The sequence below is a fragment of the Bacillus rossius genome, chromosome 3, assembly GCF_032445375.1.
Source record: "Bacillus rossius redtenbacheri isolate Brsri chromosome 3, Brsri_v3, whole genome shotgun sequence".
NCBI lineage: Eukaryota > Metazoa > Arthropoda > Insecta > Phasmatodea > Bacillidae > Bacillus > Bacillus rossius.
Window position 1 is genome coordinate 56,123,014 of NC_086332.1, and position 21,188 is coordinate 56,144,201.

Below are 21,188 nucleotides of genomic sequence, written 5' to 3' on the forward strand. Positions count from 1 at the left end.
TGTAGTGGCTTATTGGTTCAGGCGTAGAATGAGAAGAAAAAGAAAATACTGGGTACATCCCTACAATCTTACCAACGTGCACCATAGCTCGGCTATTGTTTCCAGAGAACTGTCTCAGCATGAATCGAAATTCAGGGAGTTTTATCGAATGAAACCTGAAAACCTTCATTTTCTGAAAAGCCTAATGTCACGAAATCTTTAAAAAAAGACACACACTTCAGGAAGGCTATTTCTCCAGATGAAAAACTTCTGATTACTATAAGGTAAGAAGTTATGATTATAAATAGTAGTATTAATAAAATTAAGCAATTTTATTTGTATATATATTTTTACAAATTGTACCAATCAGTTACACTTTCTTGCGGCTGTGGGGTAACCGAATTGATTTCCGAAGTCGTTGCAATATTGCTCATGTGAGCCTGAGTTTGTAAGGTGTCATGATGGCATGACGCACTCCATACAGAAGGGCTGGAAGCAACTGAAATACTGGATTTCACACTCTCTCGTTCGTCTTCCTCTTACAACTTATGTAAGAGAGACATTGTTTGTATTTTGAAAGTCCTCTTACGATGCAAGCTAAGGTTTTTCAGATCAGACAAAAGAGAAAGAAGGAAATGCTGTTCAGCATCTTGGTCATTTTATTAACAGATTGTTTCATGTTCATCCATTCTATAAAAGCATCGTCGACTTCATCTTTTCCCTTGCGTTTTTATATGTTTGACTTGAGCTTTTACTAGAGGGTTTTTAGATTAATTACACAGAAGAAGCTTCATCAGACATTTCCTCTTCAACAAATGTCTCACTTTCGTAATTTTGATTAGTTTTGGGCTCCTCTTCTGCAGTATCTTCAACATGAAGATTGCCGGATGTATCTACTCCTTTCAAATATGGTTGCAGAAAAGCTAAATGCTCAGTCAAATAATAAATTTTCTTTGAATTCTGGCTAGCCCATGACTTTGGAGGTCTCAGCGATCGCACATAAGCTGTTCTGATGTTCGTCCATCTATCTCGACAGTTCTTTTCTAAAACAAAATTAAAAAAGTAGACAATTATAGCATTTATTTATAAATGTTGTTTATTATAATTAAAACACATGTATTACACAACTATTTACGATTTAAAACCCTCAATTTATTGAATGAATTTTCTTTCCAGGTATCTAGTAACTGGAAGCAGCTTTCAAGATATTTCCTTGCAGTTTTACAGAGGTAAATGAACTATCAGTTACATAGTGCATTCGACTTGTGCTGCTATATGGTCCCATTTACAACCGCTATATATGCCACTACCAACAGAGGAAACTTGGAAGCAAATATCAAAACGTTATTATGAGTTATGTAATTTACCTAACTGTATTGGTTCTCTTGACGGTAAACATTTCCGCATTCAGTGTTCCCCTAATACAGGGTCTACAGATTATAATTATAAAGGGTTATTTTCAATAGTTCTATTGGCTTTGTCTGACGCATATGGAAAGTTCACCGCAATAGATGTTGGCGACTATGGACGGAATAGTGATGGTGCTGTGTTTCGCATATCAACAATCGGCAAATTATTGCAGGATAATAAAATGAAAATACCTGAAGCAACTCCCTTGCCAGGCGAGGCAAATGACGATCCTTTTCCGTTCTACTTTGTGGCAGATGAAGCATTCTCTCTCCAGCATAATATAATGCAGCCCTTTCCAAAAAAAAAAAAAAGTATTAAATGATGCAAGGCGAATATTCAACTTTCGACTTTCAAGATGCAGAAAATGTGTGTAATGCAGTTTTGGAATGCTAACGTCAAAATTTCGTCTATTTGACCGCCCAATTTATATAAACAGAAGTAATGCTATGCAGACCATTAAAACAGCATGCGTGATTCATAATTTTATACGCAGACTAGAAGGAAAACCTTATGTTCCACAGCAATTTTGTAAGTGTTCTGTGGTACCAGCATTATCAGATAACAGGATAATAAGAATTTGAATGCAGCAAATCGCTTAAGAAATAAACTAGGTGAATACTTTCTGAAACCAACGGGTTCAATCCCTACACAATAGAGATGTGTCGGTTTACAAGACCCTCTCATTTAGTACAACAAATTCTTTATATACCTGTATGTACTTAAAACAAAATTACGAACATTTAAAATAAAACTGTAGGGTGTACTTCATTATATATAACCTTATATTAACTTAAAATAATGTAAAATTTTAATTTTATCACGGTAATGAAAATTTACATTGAAACTACATTATTGTAAATGTTAAGTAATTCTGTCAATCTGAACCATAATTAATCTCTGAATTATAATTTAATGACTTTTTCATGTGTCACAGTTATTATATATATATATGCATTTATGAGTTAATAACATAACAATTCGATTACTTACTTGTCTTACATAAAAAAATAAATACATAAACAATGTATTTACCTATGTCTTTTATTTATGATGCAATTTCCCTCCATGCAGCACTCGTCACATCTGTCTTACTGTATGCAGCAATCGAATAATTCCAGATGCACTGATGAGCTTTTACCAAGTTAATGAACGGAATTACAGAATTGTCTTCTCTTCTTCCCGTCATGTTCGCAGCTCAAAATATCGTACGAGACTAATCGCTGAAGCGACCGGCAAGCGGTACTTCGAGCGATATGTCACTTGCGATATGTTGTGCAATCGCGCGGCTGTGAACCTTTTTTATCGCCTTCCTTTAGATTTCAAGTATTTGTCTGTGCGTGTCACGTATCGTATATCGTTCACGATATATCGCTTATCGTATATCGCCTTAGTGTGAACGGCGCCTTAGAGTTTTAAGGATATCCTTATAACCACACCAAAATAAAAATAAAAATTTCAAGCTACATCTAAACTTGTACTATAAACTCTTAATCTTCATGTGTATAAAAATCTATTAAGTACACTTACTCAGTAAAAAAAACAACGTGAGCAAGTCTTTCAGTCCTCGTCAGAGATGTGTAACATCTAACCTCAGTAACGAGCAAATGCATGTGTTCTCGTATTGCAAAAATACTTATAATAAGAAGCTCGGACATGAAATGTAATGTATAATTCTTTAGAATAATGCCGAGCGTGATAAATATAAGCAAATTGGATTTTCAGCAACATTTCTTGGTGCGAAGTACACGTAGTTTCCACACACACCGCTATATTTCGCTGCGGGAGCAGCCACGTCGACTATCTAATTATTCTATTTACAGAAAGAAATTTTAAATTATACCTGTACAATGAAACGGCGCCGATAAAAACGAAAAAGACTTGAAAAAATACTAAACCCTGGCTTTGGACCTTATTTACAAGGAATTTTACTAAAATACTGCCCATTCATTTAACAATTAATACCTACTACAAAGTTTCCCTTTGTCTTTGTGAACTTTGGTTTGCGCCATCCACCACAAATGGCAGCACCGTAGTTTTTATACACTTCCGTTCCATGTGACTTCCGTTCCATTCACGAAATTACTCCCACGAAATTCCGTATACCGAGAGCTATGATGTTACACTTCAAAAAAAAAGATGAAACTTTTTACTTTTTTGTACAATTTGGCTCAAAATAAATTATGTCCTTCGCTGAAGTAGCAGCATTTTATTATTTTGATAGCATTAGCCACGTAATTGCACAAATCAGATTTTAAGACACGGACAATTAAGTTAATATAAGAGTGTATTGCAAATCTTTGTTTACCTCGCAAGAGTGTGCAGACAGCCAAATGTCCTTGTAGCTTGAAATTCTTTCCACGACAGTTAACTGTAACTGTTTTTTTTTTTTTTTTTGTCGAGTTTCACGAGTCGACGGCGACGAGATCGTTGAAGACGGTAACACACGACTCCAGATAGTAGTATTGTAACAGTTTTCGGTTATGTTATACAGCAAGGAACCAGCCTAAAGTTGCCTCGAGCGATTCCCGGGTACCAAGGAAAACCAAGATCAAGATGGCCGGACAAAGATTCTAAACTGGTTACTCTGGAATTCTAATATAGCATCTTAACACTGCGGCACGGCATTCAAATGTCTGAATATTGTGCGTTTAAATGCTGGGATAAAAATAGTTTATTGGATTCTACGTTAAGGTGATCAAAGAATGAAAAACTCATCCAACGACTGGGCCAAAGTAGGTCTACTGCTACGGACAGCGCTACTGGTGTTATTCCGGGTCTCTGACCGTACAGGTAATAAATAGGGACTGCAGTTTTATCACTTCACTGTTAGAAATAACAGTAAATTTACGAATTTTTTAACGCATAATGAACCTAAAACAAACCAAAAGTTTATATTAATTCCGGATAACTGTATTTCCATAGGAATTAAGCTTGATACTGTGTGACGTTGTAATTAATTTAAACATTCACATTCGTTTTTGTATACTTATTTGACGTATTATGAGAAAATATTTTACACTCCAAGATTGTTATTGTTTGTTTGCTTTCAAATGAAGAAAATTTACTAAGATACCCGTGAATTCAATCATATCTATGGATAATTTGTAACCAGTGTTCTTTGTAAAATTAAAGCAAAAAATTTTAACAGTGTATTCTGTATAAGAAGAACACTAACATCAGGTTTATAAACCACGCAAGAACGCATAAAACACAAGACTCAAAAAGTTTTCAAACCGAAGAAATTTTCAAATATCCGTTTATAAATTACTCAAGGCGCAAAAACACAACGCAATCATCAGCCAACTTTCAACTAATTGCGTTTCAGATTGCGTTTCTGCGTTCCATATTTGAAGTGATATATTCTATAGCCCGTCCCACTCTTAGATTGCAGTACACGGCTTATGGCGCGCGCTGTTGCCAAATCTCTAACACATTACGAATTTCAGGAGATGCGTGTATTTGTAATTTGGATCGAACAAGAAGCATTTTAAGAAATCATAACGTAATTTATAATATTTTATACTATTACACATATAAAATTGTAATAATACCACTTTTATGTAAATTTCAAATAAAAACTACCTATTGTAGACGAAAATTTCTTAAAGTTTTCTTTTCTGTTCTAAAAATCCCATATATATATATATATATATATATATATATATATCACATTTTCATGGGCCCGATAAATGCCGTATGTTTGGACAAGTCATGTCCAAAATGATAAATAAAAAACAGTAATGGAAATTCTCGGTCGAGTAAGTTATGGGAAAAATCCGAACAATTGGTTCGAAATGGGGAAGATTTTTTGAAAAACAGAAAAATCGCAACAACTCCCATAGTATGAATAATATCGAATCCGTTTTAACGTATGATAACTCGGATTACCTAATGCCGAAAAATGTTTTCTAAATACATTTTTGATACGACCAGCCATAACTGCATGGGTTCGAAAAAAATTTTCACCGGACAAAAAAACGTAACTGCCTTAGTAGACACCTTATCAAATCTGTTTAAATTGTTTGTAATAATATCATAGTTATTTTCCAAAACTTTGTCTAAAACAATGTTTGATAAGATGCTTGGTGTTGAGAAGGATAGAAAAGTAATTCAAAATTTTGTACCATGATCGCTATTGAATTCCTTCGTATTTATTTCATACATTTTACATATTATATTCAAGAATCGATTATAATATTTTTGTTGACTAAGGAAGCCATGTATTTGAAATTGCTTGTAGGACAGAACCCCACTTATCTAAACACACGACCCTGTTTCCTCTTACGACGGCAGCGCGCGCTCTTGTACTGATAAGACACATCTTTAACAGCTATTTCCACGGAAACTGTAGAAGCAATTGAGATGGGGATGCTTTTAAAAACTAATTCAATTCATTGTGAACATTTTTCTCGCTTTCGTCCCCCATCTATCTTTAATAGAAAAATTTTTTTCCGCGGGTCAACTTTTTGATGTTTCAGTTTGTGAGAAAATGCATTTCAATATATTAAAAAAATTATTTAAGTGAAACCTGTACAGTTTTTGTCTTAACATTTGATCGGTGGCGTCCTAAGGCATTAATTTACTAATAAAAAAATCTGAATGAAATACACATGTAGGTTTTCTTTTTTTGATGTGAAACATATCGGAATACTTCAAAACAGTTCGCAGCGAATAAGTTATGTTTTTTAATTTTTTCGGACACTTAAAATATTGTTAAGTATTCAAAATAAGCATTGCCTGATGCGTATTTTGATTCTATACAATATGAAAAAAAGCTTGGTCCAAAAATTAAAATTTTAAATTTCGTTTGATATTTGGCAACAACGCACGAAGAAACAAGGACAGTGCTAACGGCAATCGGCGTGTGCTAGAGAGAGAGAGAATGCGCCCATTTACTTCCACACTGCAATCTAAGAGTGGGATGCTCTATAGTATACGTTCATCAAGTTCATAGTTTTTAAACTTTCATCTGTAAATTCAAAAACATTTTTAAATAAAATTACTGACCACGTCACACGTTTTCATTATAAATATGAAACACAAAAAGAAGCCTTGAAAATAAATTTGTTTTTTACGGTTTTACAAATTCTAGTAATAGACCTAGTGTTTTATGACGTCTTCCGACTGTCATATTTTATACACGGATAAAAGTTTTTTTTTTTTGTATTCTTAAATAAGATTCCTTTTGGAAAATAATTGCCAAGAAATATTTTGTAATACTACAAAAATATTATTGTAAATTTGTACAATATATGGCTATGGTTGTTTTTGCATATTTGAAATACTTTTTTCGGGATAATACTGTGTATTTCTTACGAAAATTGAAGCAAAATTTTATATTTTCATCGATGTTTCAACTAAGATTAATTTTTTAGCCATGAAAAAGATAATCGAATATTCAATAATTCATCTTTATCGTGATTATTATTACGCACAGTTAATACTGGAAAGTTATTCAGGCGACGGTTTACAAATAACTTTAACTGTTGGATGTACTGGAACAACACAAATCATGAATTCCCGGGTAATAATTTGTACCTATATTACAACAAACGCTATTTTGTAGTTAAACAGTTTTTTTTTTCAAGTTAATGTACAAATTTACTAATAGCTGTAGATTTACATGAATATTTCTCTTTTACTTAAAAACAAATGACAGCGTACACATCCTTGATTTTCTTGCGTTAGATGCGTTCTAGCGTTCCTCGCATAGTTTGAAAGTCCCGGCGGATAGGCACAGGAACTCACGTGAAATGAGCAGCGGCCCTTGCGACGTCCTAGCGCTCCCTGCCGCAGTCCCTGGAAGACTGGTCCCGCCAGGGAAGGAGGAGGAAGGGAGGGGAGACCCCGCTGCCGCCAGCGTCGGGGTGCGAGGCTCCGCTCGGAGCCGCCCACACCCCGCGGGCTAAAAATTGCCCCGCGGCCTCTTATTTATCCTGGCAGCCGCCGAGGCCAGTCCTGCCCCGACCAGCGGCTCCTGGAGCCCCTGCCTCCCCCTGGCCCATCTCTGGAGGGTGCCGCCGTGCCGACCGGCGAGGAGTAACAGGTGATTTGCCTAAAGGCGGTTTGCTTAAACATGAATTCGTTACGGCAATTTGCCTAAAGTCATTTCGCCTAAAGGCGTTTTGCCTAATGTCGAATTGCCTAACGGCTATTTGCCTAAAGGCAATTTGCCTAAAGGCTATTTGCCTAACGGCGTTTTCCCTAACGGAGATCTGCCTGACGGCGATTTGCCTAACGGCGTTTTGCCTAACGCCGAATTGCCTAATGGCGTTTTGCCTAAAAGAGGAAAAATCGTTTTGCCTAACGGCGAATTGCCTAATGGCGATTAGCCTAATGGCGTTTTCCCTAACGTCTTTTTGCCTAACTACTATTTGGCCAACGGCGTTTTGCCTAACGGCGTTCTGCTAAACGGCGTTTTGCCTAAAATTAGGCAAAACGCCTTTAGGCAAAACGACACATGCCCCCGGCGAGAATGCTTTCGCCGTATCGGGAGACGGCGTGCTGTGACGTAGTCCGCGTCACTTTCTGCGTCTCCTTCTCCGCGTCGCCACACCAAGAACATTGCAGAAATGGCGCTTCACAACGCCTCGTGATAGTTAGCAACTAATAATGAAGTGAAGTTGAATTACAATATTATAAATGATCTTCTCAGCCTTAGTTTTAATCCGTATGTATATCGCCGTTATAAGTTTGTGTTTGATATGCTAGAATTTCCATCGTTGAACACGGACACTAACTACTACAGTGGCAGATGAATTAATTATTTCTCCTTGAAAAGGAGGGGGAAATTTAAATAAACGAAAATTAAACATTTAACACAATAATAAAAATAAATAAAATTTCATTACTTTTTACACAGACACACTGACATATGGGCCTGCATAAGTAGCCATAGGCAACGCTGCTTCTCTGTCAGTTGAAATTGCAGGTTTTATAACGGCTCGCCTTACATCACCCAAAATAACTTACTGCCTTCACTAATATTTTGCAAAAATTTCTCAACTTCGTGAGGGAGGATATATCCTCTTTATTCTCCTACTCCCTCCGCTCTCTGAGTCCTCCTCTGCAATTCCATGATGTACAGTCCTTTGACCTTGTTTCCACCATACAAACACTACATTCCCAACAGTTTTTTGAGTGTTCCCAAAAACAACGCGCAGACCATCAATTGGACACAGGGTGGCTTCTCGCGGTATTCATGGTCACCACCTGGTTGTCGCGTAACTGTGTTCTCTCGTGAAGGCTCTTTGGGTTTCCTGAGGGGTCCCGCAGATGTAATAGACTTAGATAAGCGCTTGGCGGTACTTGTATGCGGAGTTCTCTTCTGAGCCAACCACGGTTTACCTGAATGGGTTAAGGGAGTTGTGTGGCAAAAACTCTGAGATGGGTTGTCTCAGCCTCGCGTTGTAGCCCTTCCACTATACTTCTCCTCTAAGTCTCGATGAAATGACGTGTCCATTTCCCGATGCCTAGAAGGCCGCGCCAACCCAGTCCTACCCCAAGAGGAATGTCGAGTATCACGTTTAAACACTTCCCGCAGTTACACTAACATAAACACAGCTACTTACTTCACGTCAATGCTATGGCACATGCACGTGTTCCGGCGTAAATGGGAAACCCTGTTTCCAGCGGCTGTGTTTTGTAACGTGACGACTTCTAGAATTGAACTACATTCCTCACACTTGACATGCTAAATTTTGTGAACTGTTGTATGGAAAGTATAACGCCCTTTAGTTATCAAGTTATGTTTTATGAGAAGATATTTCCTCTACAGTAAAGGTGAGACCAAATTTGTTCTCTTGTGGTGTTTGATAACACGTATCGTTTGTTCAGCACTCACGTTTATGAGCTTTAAGGGGATTGGTGCACCAGCATCGTATTAAAAAAAACAATATATTTGTTGATGATTCAGCTGCTAGAGAAGATTTGAACCATTCTGGTGTAAAATTTATTTTTTTATTTTTTTATTTTAATTAAGTTATTGCTGATTTTCGGGAATTTTTTAAATTCAAGCTTTATTAATAAACTATAAAGAATTCAGTGGTAAAACTTTCGCAGATAAATTTTCAGACACGGGAGATATGACTGTGACCATTATTTTATCTGTAATCATTATTAATTTAACGTATTTACAATTTGAATTTTAATAAATGAGCTGCTACGAAATTGCGTGATATTCATTTGCGAATTTAATAACATTCGCGTTTTCATTTGTAATTCAAACGCCAACATATCTGTCGGCTGAATGATTGACTTTATTTTAGTCTTTAGCTTATTGCAGTCGGACCTAAAGTAAAAATGTAGCTGTAGAAGTTTGAGCAGCGTGCAAGCTCGGATACGAGAAATTATGGAGCGCGCTGGACAGTAGTGACACCTTGCGACAGTTTCCCCAACTGTTTGCAGCCAGTGTTTTCTCTCGTTCCCACCCAGCCACAGCTGTCTGCTGTTTACGAAGGGGAGACGGGATTTCGCACGAAACTGATATGAAGGTCAACGTATTCATTTTCAGTAGATAAGAGAACGTGTTTGGTCTATCTCGGCGTATAATTGAATGGTTATTCCCTGTTATTATTTAGCACAGTGATTTAGCCAGATGTTTTTTGTTGTAAGCGTGAGATTTATTCAGGAATAAAATGCCGAAGAAACCTCCACCAAGCAGAGTACACAAAAGAACAAAACTATCGAAAGCCATTATAGCGCTTAGAAATAAGAATAAAGAAAGATAAGAGATTATTTTATTATAGCTTTTTTAACATACATTTATTTTTCAGAGTTGCGTATGTACAACGCGATGGACGCGATGCGACAACAAAAAGATGTGTAAAATTGTAAACATGCTTTTTTTTTTTTCCAGCAATGCGTGAACCATTCATAAACTATACTCAACATGTATCCGTATAATTACGTTTGAATTTTTTTTTATGACAGGCATCAATGTTAAAAAGTTTATTAAGTAGCAGAAAACACTCAACCTAGTCTCACACAAAATCAGTTTAAGTACATGAATGCAGTTTTAAGAAGTAAGCTACGTAAATAATAAACATTTTTTAATATCTGCTGGTAACGTTTCCAAAGTATCAGCTTCGCCTTCATTCACGAACAATATTCGTGGCCTTATTTATTTATTTTGCTGGCGTTTCGTTGGTGACTGTTAGGACTGCAAAATTAGTAAACATTTTTCACCCTATCCTGAGTTAAATCTAAGTGTGCGCGGTTAGATGAGGACCTAGATGTGTCTCATGCTTACGCCTTTACACTCTACTCATGCGGGTATTAACCATGCGCGTAAGGGCGCGTTGCCAATGACCTGTACGATAGTCTCAATAATCCTCTACGGACTCGAAAAATGTCACCTGCTCATTGGCTACTTGACTTGTGACAACTGTTTGTTGTAATGCCTGTGATTCATCGTTGATTTTGTTGAGGAGTTTTCAGTGATTCAGATCCTCCCATTTAACTGTAGCCGAATTGAAGAAGCAGTAGAAATGTTACATGCTTGAATTCATAGCGAATGGAAACCACAAATATTTACTGATGTAGTGGTTGGTAAAAAAAAATATTATTCGTATCGCGTCCATCGCTTCGCGCCATGTTGGCTCCTATATTATTATGGATTTACAAAATATAACGATTCATTTACGACACTTAAGATAAGGTGTGTAGGATTTTAAGAATTCACTTGAATTGATATTTAAGAACATATTTCAGGATAACTTGTGAAGACGCTCGTACAGACGGCACCGGTTGTGATGAGTCATTGTTACCAGAGCAGGTGTACACGAAGTGGCATGTGAAACCTCAACACAACTCGAAAATCAGTACCGTAAACCGGGGTAACTTTGGGACTGGGGGTGTAAATTTGGGACAGTGAGTAATTTCTGGCTTTAGGATTTCCTGTCAAGGCAATGTATTTAGAAGTGGTACGCAATCACCGCTTCTATATTCGCTGGTATGTGCTACTATCTCATGGCATTTATTTGAAGCTGTAGTTGCACTGGTGGGATAGAGGCAGTGGATTTGTTTTCAACCACATGTTTATATTTTTGTTTTTGTGTAAACTTTTGTACGCACTTTAAAAACGGCAAATACTTCACGAAATACAGGCATGTATTTGAAGAAGTACAAGCCTTGACATCCATTTAATGTGATGCTAATGTTTTTGATACTTGCATTTTATTTTATAACCTCAAAATAGTAAATTTTCATCACTTGGTGGGGTAACTTTGGGACTGTCCCAAAGTTGCCCCAAAGTTGGCGTAATATGTTTTACTGCATTTTTTCTTCATATTTTTCAGAATAAAGCGACCAACCATGCCAATAAATCCCGAACGTGCTCTTGGTACACGGCCATATAAAAATTACACAGAGGAAAACTTGAATGAAGCTTTGCAAGCTGTACGGAACAAAACATTGTCGATTCGCAAAGCTTCAACAAAATATGGTATTCCAAAAAACACTTTGCACCTAAAAAACCAGGAAAAGCATTTTAAAGCTGTCGACCGAGCTCCTGTTTTCACAAATGAAGAGTAGTTGCAATTTGTAAGTCACATTGTAGCCGTGTCTAACTATGGATTTCCTGTGGATATCCTGCTCAGACTGTTTGCTTATCAGACAACACTGCGACACAGTGTGCCGCAAACTGTATTGTCATCATAGCAGTTGCGGGCCTCGTGGTCCGTATGCCAGAACAAAGCATCGAACCAAGGGCCCGCGAAGAGTTCCAGGCCGCGGATTGCCGCCCACTACCTCTTGTTTTAAAATAGAGTTTATGTGTGGATGTCTGTGAAAATATGATGCTGAGTTACTTCTATAGTGTTGTTTAACTTGTATCCTTTGGTGGGGGCGGTCGGGGCTTTAAAAACCTACCCCCTGCTGAGGGCTATTTGTGGATAAGAAAGTGGGGAGGGAGGGAGAAAAAAAAAAAGGAATGAGCTTTAGAAACGGGTTCGAGTCACAATGTGAGCAGTTTCAGTCATACTGCCTGCCCGGTGCTCTAGTTGCCAGAGTTAACAGTTCCTGTGGATATGTTTGACCTTCAATGTGTTGTCAAGTCCTACCTGGACCGCTGTGGAAGAAAGGAGCTACGATTTTAAAACAATTTACCAGGAAATGATTGGGCGGAAGGGTTCATGCGACGGCACAAAGCAATATTAACTCAGAGAACAGCAAAAAAATTTCTTACTCTAGAGCAGCAACAGAAGAAAAGGTTGTGAATAAGTTTTTTGATAATTTGTAAAAGGAGCTGATAGGAATTCCAAAAGTGAATATTTGGAATTACGACGAAACAAATCTTGTAGACAATTCTGGAACCAGAAAAATCATCACGAAGAGGGGAATTAAGTACCCTGAGAGCAGGGGTGCAACAATTAAATTTCCAAAGGAGGGGGCAATATAACTTTTTATAAAGAATCATCGATCCCCCGTATTGAAGCGGGGGGTCCAGGGGTCCTCCCCCGGGAAAATTTGTATTTCAAGGTGGAAAATGGTGCTATTTAAGCAGTTTTATTATCTAAAAATTGATTACACAGCACTTTCTTTGCCCCCGTTTGCCCCCATTTCAAGGTTTCAGAGGGGGGGCAAAATACCCTTGCCTCCCCCTGTTGTTGCGCTCCTGCCTGAGAGGATACAAAATTTGTCTAAAGCGTGCACATCTATAATTGTTTGTGGAAATGCAGCAGGGGATGTAGCACCACCTTATGTAAACTATAAGGCGGAGAAGATTTGGACAACTTGGACTGAAAACGGACCCTCGGGTACTCGATACAATAGAACTAAATCTGGTTGGTTTGATGGGCATGCTTTTGAAGACTGGTTTACATCTTTAATGTTGCCTGTTCTAAACTACCAGGAAGGTATGGTAATTCCAGACTGAATTTTACTCTGAAATAATAAAAGTTTCCTAACTACAAGTGATTTTTGCTGCAAACGTAGATCAAAATCTTCCAGGATGCGATTTGCTTAGGTAAAAATGTTAGTATGATCGACTCTTTAATTTCTAAATTATAAATAAATAACAACAATAGAACTTCCCAGAAAGTTGTGATAAACTGACGATATTGCGCGAGTAGCAGACCCGTACGTGACTACAGAGAAAGGCTATTTTCCTTGACCGTTAAGATTTCTGGGACGAACACCCTCTCACAGCTAGGGTCATAAAATACGGTCAAACTCTTGCAAAAACATCCACCACCGCTCTTTGCCACTAGCAATTTAACGAAGTCAGCTAGGCGCAGCACTCCAATAAATTAACTTAGAAAAAAAAATACTAAATATGTAATTCTATCAATACATTTTACAACACAACTTATGTTTTATTTATTTTCTGAAAAAAAAATTATATTATCATACGAATTATGTTATAAAAGTGACAAAACTCAATAAGTAAATTTACGGTGTATCGTTTTTTTCAATTGTTATGTAGTAAACTAATTTTATACAATTAAATATATATTTTTTATAATATAGGCTACATTAAAATTTTGCATAGTTCTGATCGAAAATAATATAATGTATTAGAAATAAAAAATAATTATATTTTTTGGTATTAAAATAATTTTTAATAATAAAATTCGAACACACATATATAAAACTAGAGGTCCTCTAGAATTTTTATTTACAAGTTCCGAGCAGAAATTGTTTAGCTATTGTTAATTTTATTGTATCAAAAATCATTCATATAAGAAAAAAGAATATGTATATCTCAATAGATGTAACATGAATACACCCTATCATATGCATTAAATATATTTTAAGTAATCCTTAAATAAGACCAAGTTTATTGAGTGTCGCAGTACGCAGCGTGTTTCAAAGCACGCCGGCCGTGAAAGATCAGTACGGCCGCAGTACACTGCAACGCTCGGGCAGCTTTAATGAGGCAACTAATTATGCTAGACTCTTTATAAATATACTATCTTAAAGCTAAAAGTATAATTATAAACATTTATTTAGACATTTTATCGCATTGGGCTCTTCAAATCGGTGTAAATCGTATTTTTATCTGGGTGGCAAAGATTAAAAAAAATATGTCGTGAATTAATCTCTTTATATCATATCTTAAATATTAAAAATTTAATTTTTTCTTACATTAATGGGTGAATTACAGTTTCTCGATTATTTTGGTAAGTTTACGGACAGTCAAAATTAAAAACTGTATAAACGGGTAGCATTTTAATGTTTTTAATTTGCTGTCACCTAGGACTTGAATGCAAATTTTCGGTTATAACGCACTAGGTCTACAGCGGTAAACTTTCGGTATGTTATTAAGCACAGTCAACTCTACCAGAGTACAAAAATCTGGAGTAAAACGAAAGTCTACACGGGGAAGGGCGGCTACCTGATCCGAGAATGAAGGATAGGGCGAGATGGGAAGCGAAGATAAGAGCTGGTTATCGCGGTTCGCTTTCCTTCCGTGTTGCAGAGAGAGAAAGGCGATATTGTGGAAGACCTTCGAAAGATTCCCGCTAGATGGCAGGCCTCAGAGCTGCAACATTCGACAACCTCCCCTCACAGAAGCTCTCTCGCCACTAACTTGCCAAATCTCACCCGCTAGCTTATATACGTGCTGGCTGGCCTTACAGTAGTAATAAACAAGCATTTATGAAATACTTAAGCTCATTTCCAACAAATTCTGACGAATGACTGTTTTTTGTCCTGCACCAATCCCCTTAAGTTTACATCTGAAGGGTTTTTTTTTTTCAATAAAGTTGTTAGTTTAATGTTTTCTTTGAAATACATACATTCAGGAATTCATAAAATTCAGAAAGAAATACTTCTAGGCTAGACAGATGTACAACACTCACAACATTCAGTTTGAAGCAGCTGCCTAAAATCAAGGGCACAGATTGTTAACTTGTCAAGTTATAAGGTATTTGAAGAAAACAATGAACTAATAACTTAACTAAAAAAAATTTCAGATGTAACTTAACAATCATAAACGTGGATGCTAAACAAACAAGGTGCGTTATCAAACACCATAAGAGATAATATGTGATCGCACCTTTATACTGTGGCCAACCCCCCTTATACCGGGGTAGTTGGACACGTCCGCACTCGCCACGCCAGTCCCGTATACGCGTCACCACTTCCATGTTGATATTGAAAGTGTAGTAAAATTAAATTCAACAGACGCGCATGGACTGGTGTAACATTTGGCCAGTGCGTAAAATAAATCATTAGCATGCTAAATTTACCGACAGTCCTGCATAACCTATTGTGATAGTTATAATAGTTATAATAATGAATTACCAAAAATAAGATGCTCAAAATTAAGTACTGTAAAAGGGTAAAGGGATCTAAAAGGTTAATTCGAGATATCATTTAAATTGCTATAATTGAATTCAACGCATGTAGCGACATTTGTATACAGACACTCTTACACTAAACTTAATTATATTCCAAAGTCCCACAAAGTCTATTACGGAGAAGGGGGGGGGGGGGGAAACGAAATAGTGACGTCCTTCAGTCTAGATAAATTCAACCAGCAATTACCGTCGCCGCACTCTGTCTTTCAAACGCGTCTTCCTTAAGTCATACCAGCCGGGCAAAAAGTACAAAATCCAGTTCTCGCACTTACTTGTTACTGAAGCATACCTCTGTATTTGGTGACTGCCGGGGTCGGGTGTAAACCCCACTCACTTTTTAGCGCCTCTTGCATCGCGCTATATCGGTGGCCCGTGCACTAGGCCCCCAAATATCGCGTTCTCGTATACCACCACTTATGTTGCTTCGCCTAAGGTGTCGTGGCGTTACCGTCATATTAAATCTTATTCACGTAACGTAACACCAGTTACTCATCGCTGGGATGCAAATTCTACTATCCACCGAGTAGTTCCGCGGCCGGCGGTCAAACACACACTCCCCCGCTGCAAACAGCTGGCCGTCGCCTCCCCTTGTCACGTCAGCTGACGTCACCCCCCTCCTCTACTACCACCCCTCACTCCGCTAGATCGTTCTGGTTATTTCTTGCAAGTCCCACTCCAGAATAAGGGTACTTAACGTAAAATAAAAAAGGTATACGATTAAAAAGTTACAATAAATAAATAATAACATACACCATTAAATAATATAAACACATAAATAATGTTATTGAAAAAATTAACTCATAATAAACTTTACGCAAAATAAAGGTAATAGTAATAACCAAGACGACTGAGGCCGCCACAAGTGGCCTCAATACGAGAGGAAATAAATTCTCATTAACCATAACTTTATAATGCTCATTTTAGCTGTTCCCACAAGGGATTAAAATTGGTGCATAATAAATTGCTCTTGGATGAGAGTCATATGTGTTCTGCCGCGTTCCGAGAACGAGGTCAGCGAGGTCAAACAGAAGCTGGTTCACGCACTTGAGGCTGGGTCGCTAAATGACGCGCAGAGCTCTCGGTCTACCGACCGCTCAAGATTACTCGACAGGGTCTGATTATCTATACAAGTTTCATTTCGTGGTGTCTTCACGGACGCTGTAAGTGGTATAGGTAAGTGCAGGGAGCCCTTAACTTTAATGTTCCAGCATAAGGTTTTAGGGTCACCGCTTAGAGTCCCATAGAAGCGCGTTACCGACTAGAAAACTGACTGCATGTTAGATCGGTGCCTGGCGCGTAGAGGCGAAGAGACGTCTGCTTAGTGGGCCAGTGTCGCCCTTAGCACCCCTGTGATTTTAGAGCTCGTGGACCTGACCTTAATGCTCTTTTACAACCACCATAATTGCTATTTTGTCCAATTTTACATTTTTACTAACAGGTATTTTTTAATTGGGAGTATAGAAGATATTTAACATCCACTTCCCAGCTACGTGAACCCATAAATTTACTTCCAGCGAATGACTGTGACGTAATTAAGATAGAATTGTAATTATAAATATTTTTCAGGCCCTTATAAAAACATCATTTAACATGTATCTGCTACTCAATTTGCTACAGAAGACTAAATACGATGTCCATATAGTGGAACTTCTTAAGTAAATCATCTGAAATAATAATGGTATGAAACTGCACTAACACAACATGACGGTTGAAGCCAGGGCTTAAATTGACGTTTTATCGATCCTTCCACCACATGCTCTCCAAATAATTATATACAGAGTGGGTCTGAATTCAACTGAAAGATTCATCACGTAAATATATATATACGACTTAGGGTCTAAAGTGCTTCCCAAGACTCTTATACACCTTTTAGATATCAGCTCAAACAGCTGTTTCTTGAAAATAATAAAGAAAGTATTTATGATTGAACGCCAGGCGTCTGGATACTGTCTAATTAAACCAATTTCTACAAACACTGCAAATCTTTTCTCTGAAGTAAATTTTTTTTAATAATGTATTGTAATAGTCTCTATTTACCATGATTTTTGTGACGTAGAAGAAGAATGTTGTTTTAAAACTCAGATTATTAATCTACTTTTCAAAAGTAAATGGTCATCTTGTTTTACTACCCTTTACCGCACCGTTTTCAAGAAAAAATACAAATGTGGTGAAACCTTTATACGAAAGGAAATGTCTTCTCATAAAATATAACTTGATAATCAAAGGTTTTTTTACTTTCCTTACAACAGTTCACTAAATTTAGCGCGTAAAATGTAAGAATCCATTCCAAATCAGGAAGTCGCCACGCCACAAGACACAATCGCTGGAAACAGGGTTTCCCATTACGCAGGAACACGTACAATATTAACTTAACATTGACGATCAGTGAGAAGCTGTGTTTATATTGATGTACGTGTGGTACAGTTGTTAAACGTGAAACCCGACTTCCACATTTAAAACGCAATCTTTAGATTTTATTTACTGCTATATTTTGTCAATAGTGGTCCTCAAAGAGAAACGTTATTTTCCACATTAAATAAAGGTGAGACCACAATTTTTTTTTAATGTTGTGGTGCTTGATTGATGGTTTGTTCAGCATTCGCGTTTATGTGCTTTTAGATAAATTTGCAGTTGTTTTAGTTTAGTTACTAGTTTCAAATTACCGTAATTGGCACGTACAGCACTTAAAAATCAGGGTCCTTTATTTTAGGCAGCTGTTTCAAACTGAGTGTTATGAGTGTTCCACACCTGCCAGTCCACGAGTTATTTCACTCTAGATTTTATACTAGTCTTCTTTTAAACGGTGGGTAATTGTAGTACAACATGACTAACTTTTTTTTTCGTTTCTTTGACATGTAGATTAATAATAAGCTTTTAAACACTACATTATTTATTCATCCAAGTCACAAAAAAAAAAGTAAAATAAGAATTTTACCTACTCAAAATTATTTAAATTTAATAATTTTACTTCAGCTTCATTAATTGCAGTGTTTATATAACTTTGTTCAATTGGGCACTATCCAGATGCTTGGTGTTTCATCATTAATACTTTCTTTTATTATTTTCAATAAACGACTGGTTCAGCTGCAACTTCCAAGGCGTATCTTGGGAAGCACTTTAGACCATAAGTCGTAAATGTATTTCAAGTTTCAACTATTAATTTTTTACGTGATGAACCTGCAGCCGAAGTTTTTTGGTCCAATTCATACATAAGGCACTCAGTTACAATGGTTTACTTAGTATATTTCCACTCCATCATTATATGTGGAATAATTTTGTGAGGAAATTCTACTACAGAATAAAAGTTTTTATAGTTGTGTTTTAATGCTATAATAATAACATACCTATATAAAACCACATTTAGACTCTTATTGATATTTATTCACAACTTCCGAAATTTCTCTTACCGCTAAAAAATTAATGCATATAGGTTGTTCGGAAACAAGCCAGAAATTTCAGAAGGTGATTCCTTATTAAAATTAAGATGATTAATGCAAGCCACTTATAGTCTAAATAATTTTTTTAAAGTGGTGTAAACCCCTTTATTGGAAAGTAGTACAGTGTATTCAATTCGAATAACAGTGAGTACTAAGTGGTAAGAACAGAAGTTCATTGACGAAAAAATCATCAACATTTAAATCTCATGTAACAAGCCTTGAAGCAAAAATATGGGATGGCTTCAATATAATTCTTACAAGTTTCTATTCCAAGCTCTGTAAGCACACAACACAATAAAATTAATCATATGCATTAATACCATATCACAAAATGGCCTTTAACAAAATATTCCGAAGATAACTTTACAGTTACGAGGCATGTTCATCAAGCTAATTGCCAAGAAATTAACAGGCTCTTTAATGGCCAGTTTCACTATTGTGGTTCATACGTGAACTTAGGCCAAATACATTTTACCTAGTTAGTGACATTTATCTGTTGCATGATCTTTTGAGCGGTGATCGTTAATCATTGTGTACTATACGCTGAACTGAGTTTTCCGTCGGTGGTCATGGATCACAACTTCAGTTCAGAAGTGTTTACAAACAAATATATTGTTACGATCGCGGGTTCGTAAAGGATAGCCCAATCAAAGATTTTATTACACTACAGTTTTATTTATTGCCACTATTTACATCATTAACAAATAATCTAAAAATGCCAAATAGTCAATTGCACTTTAAAAAGTTGCTTCCCAAGTCACTCGATTCTTACACACTGCACACCTCGCTGGGCCGCACCTCTGGCGCAACTCTCGCCGCAGCACCTCTCGTGGAACTCCGTCGCGGTACTCCGTCGCCGCACTCCGCCACCGCTGTCGCACTACCCTTCGCCGAGGACCCACTCGACGCCTCGCTCGAAACTTCGCTCGGAACTCCGCCGCACCCGCGACACTATCGCCCGGAAATGAACTCTCCGCCCTGGAACCTTCGTCCAGGGACTTCGCCGCTCTATCGCCCGGAAACTCCGCCGCGGGAAAACTCCCGACTCCACTCACTCCTTGCCCTGGAACCTTCGTCCAAGGACTTCGCCACTCTGCCGCACCCGCGGCACTATCGCCCCGGAAACTCCGCCGCGGGAGAACTCCCGACTGAACTCTCTCTGACTCTCCGCGGCCGGCGTCCTTGGCTTATATATCAGCCCAGGCGCCTTCTAGAATTCATGAGCGCGGCTGGGGCCTGTCGCGTCATTCCGCACCGACCCGACGGCAGAAATCTCTCGAAACACGTGTCGGCATCTGCTAGGTGCCGCGCGAGACTCCCCAGCTGTCATGTGTCAGATGTCTAGCTATCAGCGACGCGCGGGGAGCGGTGGGCTGGAGGCAAGGGAAGCGGCGACCCAGGTGCGCACGGCATATCTAATGTTGCGGCGGCAGCCTGCCATCCAGCTAGTGCTGCACCTGCGCGCCGCAGCCCTGCTAATGTTCGTAACAATATCATACATTTGTTAATGTTTTATGGTCTAATGTTTACAGATTTGCTTGTTAAACTCCAAAAAGCTTAATAAAACGTGGATAATGTAGCTATTTTATTGTAATATTGATTTTATACATATGTTAATAAAATAAAAGTTTCGGAAATTGATTTTTTGGTTATGTTGAGATGTTATATGTAAATTGTGGCGTTCACAGATTCTTATATATGTTTTTCTTGGACAATATCAACTTTAATTTTTTCGATGACGATTCAGAACATGAAGTCAATGCTGTAAATGTTTTGTTTGACATGTATTATGCAAAAACCCCGAGACCGCGGGTGTATGCACCGAACAGTACTATGCGGAGATCTCAACATAGACTTTGCAAGAGACAGCAGAAATAGAGACAAATTAATAAATTTTTTAAAATCATATGATCTGACCAACACAATTACTCAACTTGCAAGAGAAACACGCTCCACTCAATCAATATTAGACTATATCATAACAAATATAAATCCTAAAAATTACACTAGCGAAGTTAAGGACCTAGGAATAGCAGATCATTATTCTCAACAAATAACA

General features: G+C 37.5%; 1 protein-coding gene across 1 annotated transcript in view; it reads right to left on the reverse strand.

The window, feature by feature from the left end:
• The window catches only part of LOC134531291 (uncharacterized), an 82,425-nt gene extending 73,344 nt beyond the window's left edge, over positions 1-9,081 (reverse strand). The window contains exons 1-2 of the mRNA XM_063366985.1: positions 9,073-9,081; positions 7,138-7,294 (exon numbers count right to left, since the gene is read on the reverse strand). Of these exons, the coding sequence (XP_063223055.1) occupies positions 7,138-7,294; positions 9,073-9,081 (166 nt within the window). The remainder of the gene's footprint in view (positions 1-7,137; positions 7,295-9,072) is intronic.
• Between the last annotated feature and the right edge of the window lie 12,107 nt (positions 9,082-21,188).